This window comes from Hibiscus syriacus, unplaced genomic scaffold, assembly GCF_006381635.1.
Source record: "Hibiscus syriacus cultivar Baekdansim isolate YM2019G1 unplaced genomic scaffold, ASM638163v2 tig00112491_pilon, whole genome shotgun sequence".
NCBI classification, from domain to species: domain Eukaryota; kingdom Viridiplantae; phylum Streptophyta; class Magnoliopsida; order Malvales; family Malvaceae; genus Hibiscus; species Hibiscus syriacus.
The window spans coordinates 1,735,279-1,747,040 of NW_024063344.1; the positions used below are offsets into that span (position 1 = coordinate 1,735,279).

The 11,762-nt window shown below is 37.0% G+C and overlaps 1 protein-coding gene across 1 annotated transcript; it reads left to right on the forward strand.

The window, feature by feature from the left end:
* The first annotated feature begins 10,066 nt into the window (after window positions 1-10,066).
* LOC120180130 (homeobox-leucine zipper protein ATHB-6-like) lies at window positions 10,067-11,345 on the forward strand. Its single transcript, XM_039185520.1, has 3 exons — window positions 10,067-10,266; window positions 10,393-10,766; window positions 10,852-11,345. The coding sequence occupies exons 1-3, from the start codon at window positions 10,206-10,208 to the stop codon at window positions 11,248-11,250; spliced, it is 834 nt and encodes a 277-aa protein (XP_039041451.1). The 5' UTR covers window positions 10,067-10,205; the 3' UTR covers window positions 11,251-11,345.
* The last annotated feature ends 417 nt before the right edge of the window (window positions 11,346-11,762 follow it).

The window sequence follows — 11,762 nt, forward strand, 5'->3', positions numbered from 1 at the left end:
CTATCTGCATCTTCCAAAATATCTTTAGTCATGAAAAGGTACACCGCTTTATTTACATAATTATTAGTATTTTTTTAAAGCAAAAAAAAAGCCATGAATCAAGCCGAAACATGTAGATAAGGAGATGGACCCATACTCAACCCAAGGCCCAAAATTTACAATTTACTTTTTTTTAGCATTTTGAAGGAAATATATTGCTTAAACAGCACAATTGAATGACACATTTGCTTAATTTTTAGGAGATGTAATTATTTCTATATCCCTTTGATCATTCTTATATATAAGAGATATATATTCGGATGACACATTTGCTTCACTTAGTTAAACATATAAATTTCAAAAAAAATTGAGATTAGGTATAATCTGGCATTACCATTTATTAGCATTCTGGTAGATTCACCATTTTTTATATTATACTTTGAAGCATTAATTAGGAACTGAGTTTTTCCAGGGCAAAAATGATGGAATCTAGGCATGAACCCGATGGTGATTGCGCAAATTTCCTTATTGTGTCGGCTTCTCCCGGTTGCTTGGTCCACAAGCAATAGACTATGATTTCCCATCACCACGACCACCCTACCAAGTTGCTCCGACTTCCAGACAATAGCATAATTTATATTCCAGCAAATGGTCATGTACACAAATAAAAGCTTAGTAGCTTACCAATTACATTTCGGCTCTTCTTGGGCCTTATGAGACTTTGTTGTGTTGCAGTTTACTAAAGAAGGTATCCCTGAATGGGAATGCAAAAGCCATGGAGATTACTGGAATTAATATCTAAAAAATACATGTATTTTTTTAATCTAAAAATCCTTCAAAAATCGATTAAATATTATGTTAAAATTAGGGATTACAAACGGGTGCGCTTTTTATCGCCCTATGTCGACTTGAAATTTAAAAATCTATACTTAAATTTAATATCATTTAATTTAATTTCGACCTAACATAATAAAAATATAATATGATTTTAATTTTTTAAACCATTTTATCTTAACTTAAGCCAAAAATTAATTAAAAAATATAATATGAGATTAGGACTCATCCAGATCAAGAAAAATTGTGATCCTAGTGTTTGATGTCCGCTGCTTTGCGTCAAAGATAATTAACTTTGGTCGGTGGCACGTTGTTGTAAGCTTTACACTGTTGAATCTTTGACTTATAAAATAAAGAGTTGTGGAAAGAGGGCGGAAATTGTTGGCATTATCTTTCTAGGACCAAAGCTTATGCTGCTGCTTCTTTCTAGGGGTTCATATGGTTGCTTGCTTTCCCTTCTTTTCCTACTGTTTTAGCCATTACTGTTAGGAAATAAACCAAGTACAAGTAATTTCCCTATAACCAGATTAGTGAGAATGCGAAATAAAAGCGGAAAAATAATACCCGAAATTTGATAACGGAGTTCAGCCAATTTATGCTTACGTCTCCGGACTGCTGCAGATCTTTTACTAAGAGAAAATTTACAGGTGTTTACACAACACAATTGAGAGAGAACTAGAAGATTTTGGGATGATTTTGAAGCTAAATGAGCTAGGGTATTTATAGTTAAAACTTAGGGACTAATATTGTAATTAAAAATAAAAATATTTTGGGCAGCCCCCCTCCCCAATTTGTTTTAGCAGCCGGCTGCTACTTAGCAGCCCAACTTGTTCTTTAATTTTCAACAATCTCCCACTTGAAGACTGATTTCAATCTGTCTTCACACCTCGATCGATGCAGCAGTATTTCTGGTCTTTTATTCTAGCATGCCAACTGAAGTTGAACACAACTTCAGTTTGTCCGTAGTTACCGTCTTTGTTAACATGTCTGCTGGATTTTGAGCTCCACTGATCTTTTCAAGTTTCAAATCCCATCTTCCAGAAGAGACCGGATAAAATGATATCGCAATTGTATGTGCTTCGTCCTGGAATGAAAAGACGGATTCTTCGCTAGATGGATAGCACTTTGACTGTCGCAATACAAGACATTGTTTTCTTGTTTCTTGCCTAACTCATTCAAGAAACTTTGGAGCCAGACCATCTCTTTGCTGGCTTCCGTAACAGCGACATATTCTGCTTCGGTTGTGGAGAGAGCAACTATCTTCTGTAGTTGAGAAACCCAACTCACTGCGGTTCCTCCTAGAGTATAGACATACCCTGTAGTGCTTCTTCTGATGTCAACATTTCCGGCTAAGTCAGCATCTACATAGCCTGTCAGTATCGTATCTCCACCTTTGAAACAAAGTGCTTTGTTTGTGGTACCTCGCAGATATCTGAGGATCCATTTGACTGCTTCCCAGTGTATTTTGCCTGGATTATTCATGTACCTGCTAACAGCTCCCACTGCTTGAGCAATATCTGGTCTGGTACAAACCATGGCATACATCAGACTTCCAATTGCTGAGGCATACGGCACCTTCACCATGTGTGCACGTTCTTCCTCCGTCTTTGGTGACTGTTCTTTGGAGAGTCTGAAATGAACACCTAAAGGTGTATTTACTGGTTTAGCATCTTGCATGTTGAACCTGGAGAGTACTTTGTTGATGTACTCAGCCTGTGATAACATCAAAGTCCCCGACTTTGTGTCTCTCTTGATCCTCATCCCAAGAATCTGCTTTGCAGCGCCCAGATCCTTCATAGCAAACTGCTTCGACAATTTTTGCTTTAAGTGTATAATCTCTTGCATGTTTGAGCCTGCAACGAGCATGTCATCAACGTACAATAATAAAATAATGAAGTTGTTGTCGAACCTCTTGATGTAACAACAATGATCTGCTTGGCATCTGGTAAAACCACTGCTACCCATGAAACTATCGAACTTCTTGTACCACTGTCTAGGAGCTTGTTTTAAACCATACAAGCTCTTCTTCAACCTGCATACCAGGTTTTTCTTGCCTGCCTCTATGAAGCCTTCTGGCTGCCTCATATAGATTTCTTCCTCCAAATCACCATGAAGGAAAGCTGTCTTTACATCTAACTGCTCAAGATGTAAATTTTCTGCAGCTACAATTTTCAACACCAATCTGATTGTAGACAGTTTCACGACTGGAGAGAAAATTTCATTGTAATCAATACCTTCTTTTTGCTGAAAGCCTTTGACAACCAATCTTGCTTTGTAACGTTTGCTCCCATCGTGCTCTTCTTTGATCCTGTAAATCCACTTGTTATGGAGCGCTCTCTTGCCTGGTGGTAATTCAGCTAATTCCCACGTCTGATTTGACATAAGCGAGTCCATCTCATCTTTCATGGAAGACTCCCACTTGACTGAATCCTCCACTTGCATTGCTTCATCATAACACTCTGGTTCACCATTGTCAGTCAGCAACAAGTAGTGTAAAGAAGGTGAATACCGTTGGGTTGGTTTAGGAATTCTGGAGGAGCGTCTCAGTTCTGGTGTGCCTGGTTCTTCCTCTTGAACTGCTTCAGGACTGATCTGAACATCATTTTCAGAAATCTCCTCGAACTCAGCAAATTCCTTTGTTTCAGCCTCGGTATTACTTGATTCTGCGGTTGACCTGTCTTTGTACATCACATTTTCATTGAAAATGATGTCTCTGCTTCTGATGATCTTTCGATTTTCGTAGTCCCAAAACCGGTAACCGAACTCATCACCGCCATAACCAACAAAGGCACATTTGTTGGACTTAGCATCAAGTTTACTTCTTTCAGCAGAGTCTATGTGTACATAAGAAATACAACCAAACACTCTTAAGTGTGAAAGGTTTATTTCTTTCTTGCTCCAAGCTTCCTCTGGTATTCCGCCATCCAAAGGAACAGAGGGCCCACGGTTGATCAGGTAAGCTGCAGTGTTGATAGCTTCAGCCCATAGAAATTTGGGCAATCCGGCATGTATCCTCATGCTTCTAGCACGTTCATTCAGAGTTCTATTCATGCGCTCTGCTACGCCATTCTGCTGCGGTGTTATGGGAACTGTTTTCTCCATCTTAATCCCATTGTTTGCGCAGAAATCTCTGAATCTACTGTCTCTGTACTCTCCTCCATTGTCAGACCTCAACCTCTTGACTTTCAAACCAGTCTCATTTTCCACCATGGCCTTCCATTTTCTGAAGGTATCAAAGACTTCTGATTTCTTCTTCAGAAAATAAACCCACACCTTCCTTGTTGAATCATCGATGAAGGTGACATAATATAGTGAGCCTGCAAGAGATGGAACTGGGGATGGTCCCCATACATCAGTATGAATCAATTCTAACCTTTCTGCCTTGGGTGCCTTGCCAATCTTTGCAAAACTGACTTTCTTTTGTTTGCCAAAGATGCAATCCTCGCATAGTCCGACATCCACATTCTTTAGATCCGGCAGCTTCCCTTTTGACAGAAGTATCTTCATTCCTTTCTCGCTCATATGGCCAAGCCTTTGGTGCCATAGGTTTGATTTTCCATCAGCATCTGCTACTACAATGATATTCTCTAAATTTGAGGTTACATAGAGAGTACCAGTCTTCTTACCACGAGCAATGACGAGTGCTCCTTTGGTAATCTTCCATTCACAACCTGAAAAGGTTGTACTATATCCTTCTCCATCAAGCTGTCCAACAGAAATCAGATTTCTTTTGAGGCCAGGAATATGTCTCACTCCTGTCAGCTTCCAGGTGGTCTGGTTTGGCAGCTTTAGTCGGATATCTCCTTTTCCGACGATCTTCAAGGTTTCATCATCAGCAAGATGAACCTTCCCAAATCACCACTGATATAGTTCTCCATGATTTCTTGGCATGGGTGGAGTGGAAAGATGCCCCTGAATCCAAGATCCATGATTCAATCGGACTGTTGACGCTTAGAATCATGGCATCACCTGTCTCCTCTGTCACGTTGGCAGATTCCTGTGCACCGGTATCTTTCTTCAGTGCTCGGCAATCTCTTTTAAAGTGACCTTTCTTGCCACAATTATAACAGGTAAAATCTTTCTTTCCCGTTCTGGATTTTTCCCGTCTGGATTTGGATCTGCCACGATTTGAATTTCTTTCTGAAGTTCTCCCTCTGGACTCCGTGTGCAAGGCTGAGGAGGTTGATGCTTCACCCGATTCTCTCCGTCGAATTTCTTCGCTCAGTACCAGATCCCGAACATCGTCGAATTTCAATTTACTATTTCCCGACGAGCTGCTAACTGCTGTAACAGTAGCATTCCAACTGTCTGGTAGAGATGATAAGAGAATTAAAGCTCGAACTTCATCATCGAATTCAATTTCCACAGAACTCAACTGGGTTGTGATTGTGTTGAGTTCATTCAGGTGTTGAGCCACTGATGCCCCTTCCGTCATCCGCAAATTGAATAATCGCCTCATCAAGTGAACTTTGTTTGAGGCCGATGGCTTCTCATACATACTGGAGAGAGCTGCCATAAGACCTGCCGTGGTCTTTTCCTTTGCTATGTTGAAAGCAACATTTCGGGACAACGTCAGTCGGATAACTCCGAGGGCTTGTCTGTCGAGAAGAGCCCAGTCTTCATTCTTCATGCCCTCTGGTTGCTTTCCTGAAAGAGGTTGATATAGATTTTTCTGATACAGAAAATCTTCAATCTGCATCTTCCAAAAGCCAAAGTCCGCACCATCGAACTTTTCAATTTTCACCTTCCCTTCGTCTGCAGCCATCGCTCCCACTCGAATCTGGCTTCGTTTGGATCGTTTCTGATAATTTCTGCGAACCGCCGTGTATTAGAACACCTCCGTCGACAAACTCGTATCGCCGACCGAATTTCACTATTCACGAAATTCACTATTCATGTGAATAGTAATGAATAGTAACCTCACAGAAAATTGACAAAATTCACAACCAAAAGCTCTGATTACCAGTTGTTAGGAAATAAAACCAAGTACAAGTAATTTCCCTATAACCAGATTAGTGAGAATGCGAAATAAAAGCGGAAAAATAATACCCGAAATTTGATAACGGAGTTCAGCCAATTTATGCTTACGTCTCCGGACTGCTGCAGATCTTTTACTAAGAGAAAATTTACAGGTGTTTACACAACACAATTGAGAGAGAACTAGAAGATTTTGGGATGATTTTGAAGCTAAATGAGCTAGGGTATTTATAGTTAAAACTTAGGGACTAATATTGTAATTAAAAATAAAAATATTTTGGGCAGCCCCCCTCCCCAATTTGTTTTAGCAGCCGGCTGCTACTTAGCAGCCCAACTTGTTCTTTAATTTTCAACAATTACCAACTCTAAAAGTGGGAGTGGCGTGAGTGAGTGATTTTTCCCAACTCGCTTCTCTTTCAATAACCGTACGCATTAGAGTTGAAACGTTTCCTGGTTTTTGGCTCATTTTCTTCGTTTTCACTGTAGATGTTAACCATTAATACCCAATAAAGCAGGCCAGTTTTCTTCATGTGGGATGCTGCCAGTCATCATCGTATTTGAAGCTAGACAACAATACCAATCAATTCGATCCATGAAGACGATGGACCCAAACTTACATTTTGCACTTTATCTAATTGGTGCAGGAATTGCGAAACGCCATTGTTGTTTTCATTTGATTACAAGTACAATGAAAATGAAGGACTTGCCATAGTACTTGATAGGGGAAAGAGAGGTGCAAATATTTGAATCTCAAATAGTGCAACATTTGAGCTCGTTGTCCTTTCTTCAAAGACACGTTGCTAATAAGCCAGCATCAACCAGAGTGAAAAGAAATCCGGAATATGGAGGGGGAAAAACATACCACAATTCAACTTTTCCAGTTGTAAAGCGAGGGGACCCTTTTTTGCAAAATTAAGTAATTTATCTTCTCAATGTTATTCAAACCTTTGGAAAAAATGCACTTGAAAAAAAGTGCGAACTCTGCCATGTTCACAACACTTTTTTCATGCAATTATGCACACCCTTTTGAAATATACTTTGGCCCATAATTATATATATAATCAGATCAAATTAGATTAGAGAGCATGAAGTCAAGCAAGATTCCGTGCCACTTTCTTTTCCATCCAATCCTTTTGGACATCTCTTAAAAATCAGAAATAAAGCATCAAGTCCCCTCTAGGGGGTCCTCGAGTCTATAAACACCATTTCTTGTTCTTTACCCTGCCCATAAAAAATGACAGTATGGCACTAAATTATGGCTCTAAGCCTACTACTTTCAAATCCTTATACTTGTTTACCCTTTAATTACCACATTAATCTGTGCTTAATTGGGTTCCAATTTTAGCTGCATCAGACTAAAAAGAATGCCCCTTTTTCTTGTAGGGGTTAATGTGTTTGTGCCTTACACGAAACTAAAGCATGACATGGCCATCATTTTCCTTTCTACAAATAGAAATCATAAATAGTACGTGAAGGTTTGTCTGTTAGCCACGGTTTTGAAACAATCCAATTGTGTCCCATATAGCTAAGCAAGCTCCTTTCAAAAGAATACACCGATAAAACAAAGTTCCTACAAATGCCATGTGAACAGATAGAGTTGTTCAATTTGAGATTTGGACCCCCAACTGCTGAGATCTTGGCATTGCCATCACCCCTTGAAGCTGAAATATAGTGTCCCGCACAAAAGTTGTTTATCCCATAGCTTCTTTCTGGCTTAGAGTCGATGAGATCTGTTAAGAAATACATCCACCACGTTTTCACCTTTAAAAAGACTGATTGCAATGGTGGTGGCCGGTGGGAGGTATTGGTTTGGGCTACACTAACGACCGACCTGTTTTAGACTTGACAGATGTTGAATTCTCACTTAGCTGTTATTTACCAGCACATAAAGGTCGGCCAACACTATCATTTCTATTTAACGACATATCTAAAATTATTTTTGAGACTATATACACATATATTTACAACATAAACTATTTATAATAATAGACACAAATAATATTTCAGTATGGATATCATCAGTAAAGTAAATAATTACTAACAAAAATTCAGATTTGAGTGTCCACCCTCACACTGTTGTCATTGCGATTTCTTTTGTTCATCATCGATGGCAACGTTATTGGATAAAATCAATGTTGCATAAATTGTTGATTAGGGATGAAGAGTTGCAGAAGAACACGACAGTGTCCACTATTGTGAAGTCGTTTCTTTACGAGTTGATCAAAGTCACGACCTACGAATGATGATAGGTTTGGTTGAGATACAGAAGTCGGGACCCCTTTAAAGGGAAAACTTGAAAAATAAACCATGAAAATTAGTGCAGCATCCGTACATGAGCAATTTCATAACCCAAAATCCAATGCGAAACTGACACCTTTCGGGGACCCATTTCAGGGCTCCACGTCTCTTTAGGAGTGTGATTAAGGGAGTTCAGATTGAAAAGTCATCACTCCAATTATTATTACTAATTGAAAAAACGTACGTTTTATTTGTCTTCTTCTCCACTTGATGTTTATATGGTTATATCCTATCCCAGTATAGTTTATATAAATTTAAAATTTTCATTTAAAAATAATCATATTTTGTGATTAAATATAAAAGTTCATTCCCATTTAGATGAATTCTCTTCGAATGACTTAGTTTTATTTACTTACTGGTTTATGTGTATGTGTACTTATAGTCTATATGTATATAAAATTCATTTTTCAATATGGACGTGCCAAAGTGAAAACCTTTATTTTCTATGCCTATATGTATGTGTATTTATAGTCTTGCTAATAAATCAGTGTTAAGCTCTTATTTGTATCTGCATTTTTTTTCCTAACGAGTTAACAACGATCACCCATATGCAGTTGGTTCATCATACAAGTTTATAACCATTTATAGATAAAAGGCTATATTACACAGTTAGCTATTAAACTTTCATAAATTTTCATTTTGACCACCAAAAATAAAAAAATTGCAAATTGATCACCGCCATTATACATTGTTTGCATTTTAATCACTCATGTTAGATTTTCTTCCATTTTAATCACTCGCATTAAATTTTCTTTATATTTTAATCAGACACCTTAGATTTTGTTGTCATTTTAGTCACTCACTTTAGATTTTATTGTTGTTTAGTTACTTACATTAAAGTGGGGAATTTTCTGTAGATTTTTATCCTTATAAATGAGTAAATTGTCTCCCCCCCCCCCCGATAAAATTGATTTCCATACAATTAAGAATTTCGCTCTTAGTGATCTCACATTTCTTAAATTGCTCCTATTCAGCCTTCCTTAATGCATTCTATTGTTTCAATTCCTTATTTGCTTTATGTGAGATTTTTTTTAAGATGAAAGTTCTCGTCCTATCCTTCATATCAATATCTTAAAAAAAAAGGAAACAAGGCTTGATTGGATCATATGGTTCTTAATTATCAATATCTCAATCTTTAAATTGCTACACTACACACATTTCTTGATAAGGTTTTCATACAGTCTAACAAATTTAGCATTATCATGATATTCATTATCAAGAGAAATGGACAATAAAATTTATTATACAAATGTTTAATATTTTTACTAACTAAAGGACAATAAAGCAACTCAATCAATCCAATAAAAATAATAGATCAAGTCAATTTCTATGAAATTATTTTAATTTTTGGCTCAAAAAATATTTAAATTGTTTATTAGGATAAAAAATTCACATAAGACTCATGTTATACTTAATGTAATATGAGTGACTAAAATGATAATGAATCTAATGTGAATGACTAAAATAAAAATAGATAAAATAAATTTAAAGGGAAAGACTAAAATTAAAATAAAATTTGAGTGACTAAAGCGCAAACATTGTCTAATGTCGTTGACAAATTTGTAAATTTTTATTTAAAGACCAAAATAAATTATTGTGCAAATTGAGTGACTACATATATGATTTACCCATAAAAACTAAATGTACCACTGGCTAGTTTTTTTTTTTTTTTGGAAAAACAAAATAATAATTTTAAAAATACAAATTTCAAATCACTACAGTAGTTCACATTAGCTTAAAGTCTTTATATAACAACTCCCAATGAAGCATGTTCCTCTCACAATTCACCCTCTAACTATTGCAGTTTAACTTTGATTCAGATGAGAGTTTCTTTTTTTCCCTATTCAAAAAAACAAAAGAGGAGAGTTTTATTATTATTATTCTGAAACCTTATGGTTATATTTCTCCATAAAATCTTGACAGACCAATGATTTCACCTTCATTATTTTTTCCAAATAGTTGAAGCTGAGAACCGAGGAGCATTGAAAGAAAGAATTGTTGTCAGATTAGCAGACCAAAAACAGTTAACCTGCTTTAAAGATAAACCCTCCATCGCCAACCAAAAACAGAGTTCCTTAGAAAAAGATCAGCTTAGGTTCTTGCTTTTCGGTTTAATCATGAAGCAGCCCAGTTCTTCAGGTTCCCAGGATGCTTTGAATTTCATCATCCCACCAAAAGGTACATGCAAAATTCAACATTACTTTATCTGCATTCATACATTGTTTTTTTTCTCTATAAAATCAAATAGTTTATACATATACATGTGCGGAACATGTTACTGAGTTGAAATTGTTGATTATGTAGAGGAGATGAATTCAAAGAGGAAGCAAATTTACAGCAGGGAATTCCAAGCATTGTTAGATGATTTAGAGGAAGAAGATAGGTTAGAAGAAGTCGATCAAGCTACTGAGAAGAAAAGGCGATTATCCTTCAATCAAGTCAAGGCCTTGGAGAAGAATTTCGAGTTGGAAAACAAGTTAGACCCAGAGAGAAAGGTGAGATTAGCTGAAGAATTAGGGCTTCAGACAAGGCAAGTTGCTATCTGGTTCCAAAATCGCCGTGCCCGTTGGAAGACCAAGCAGTTGGAGAAAGAGTACGTTGTCCTTAAATCCAAATATGATGCTCTCGAGCTTGATTACGACAAACTTGAACAAGAGAAACAAGATTTAACTGCAGAGGTATAAAATTATTCACTAAAATCCCATCTTTCAGCAAGTTGAAATTCTTGAAGTTTAATATGATATTTTGGATGATAAATTGCAGTTGATGGAACTGAAAGCTAAGTATAAAGAAGAGAAGTCAGAAAGCAGCAGCCAGTCGGTTAAAGAAGATTCTTCAAAATTTTCACAGCAAATCAAAGACCATGGTTTCTGTGAAAATGATGATGATTCCAATGGAATTGTCAAAGAAGAAAGGAATGGAAATGCTCAATTGTTGATATCATCTTCTTCTTCTTTGCAGATGAATGGATATTGCTCATCTTCGGATTCATCGAATCATCACTGGTTTCTACCATTGGACACGAGTACGATTCTGGGTAATATGTACCAACCGCAGTTAGTGAAAGTGGAAGAGCAATGTGTGTTTACACCTGAGGAACCTTATAATTTCCTCTCAGTTGATCAAGCTCCCACGCTTCAATGGTACTTCACAGGGCTGTAAAATCAATGATGTCACCCAAAATCATAAAGCTCTTAAAATTCTTGGTGAAAGAATAGATTAGCTAAAGTTTTGTAATTTATATATAATGATTAGTTTATGCTTCAGCAATGGAAAGTAGCCAAAGTCTGGTGTAAAATTTATATAATATGGTAACAAAAGAAAGTAGGTATCTCAAATTATGGTCTCTATATGCATCATAAGCTGCTTTGTTTTCTCAATTGACTGTGCTTTAGCCTGTCAGTTTAGACAATAGTATCCAGTTGAATTCGAATCAAACGTTTCGCTAATGGAAAGCTGTTTGAAAATTCAAATGGCAGCTCTAGGCCTGTAAATGAACTCAACGTTCAGCGAACCGTTCATGAACCGTGCGGCGGGAAGTTCGTTTATGTGCGTTTATTTATTAAATGAACGAACATGAACAAGATTTTGTGTTCGTTTAATTAAATGAACGAACATGAACATAGGTCTCGTTCGTTCATTTACGTTCGTGAACGTTCGGTTATGTTTGTTCG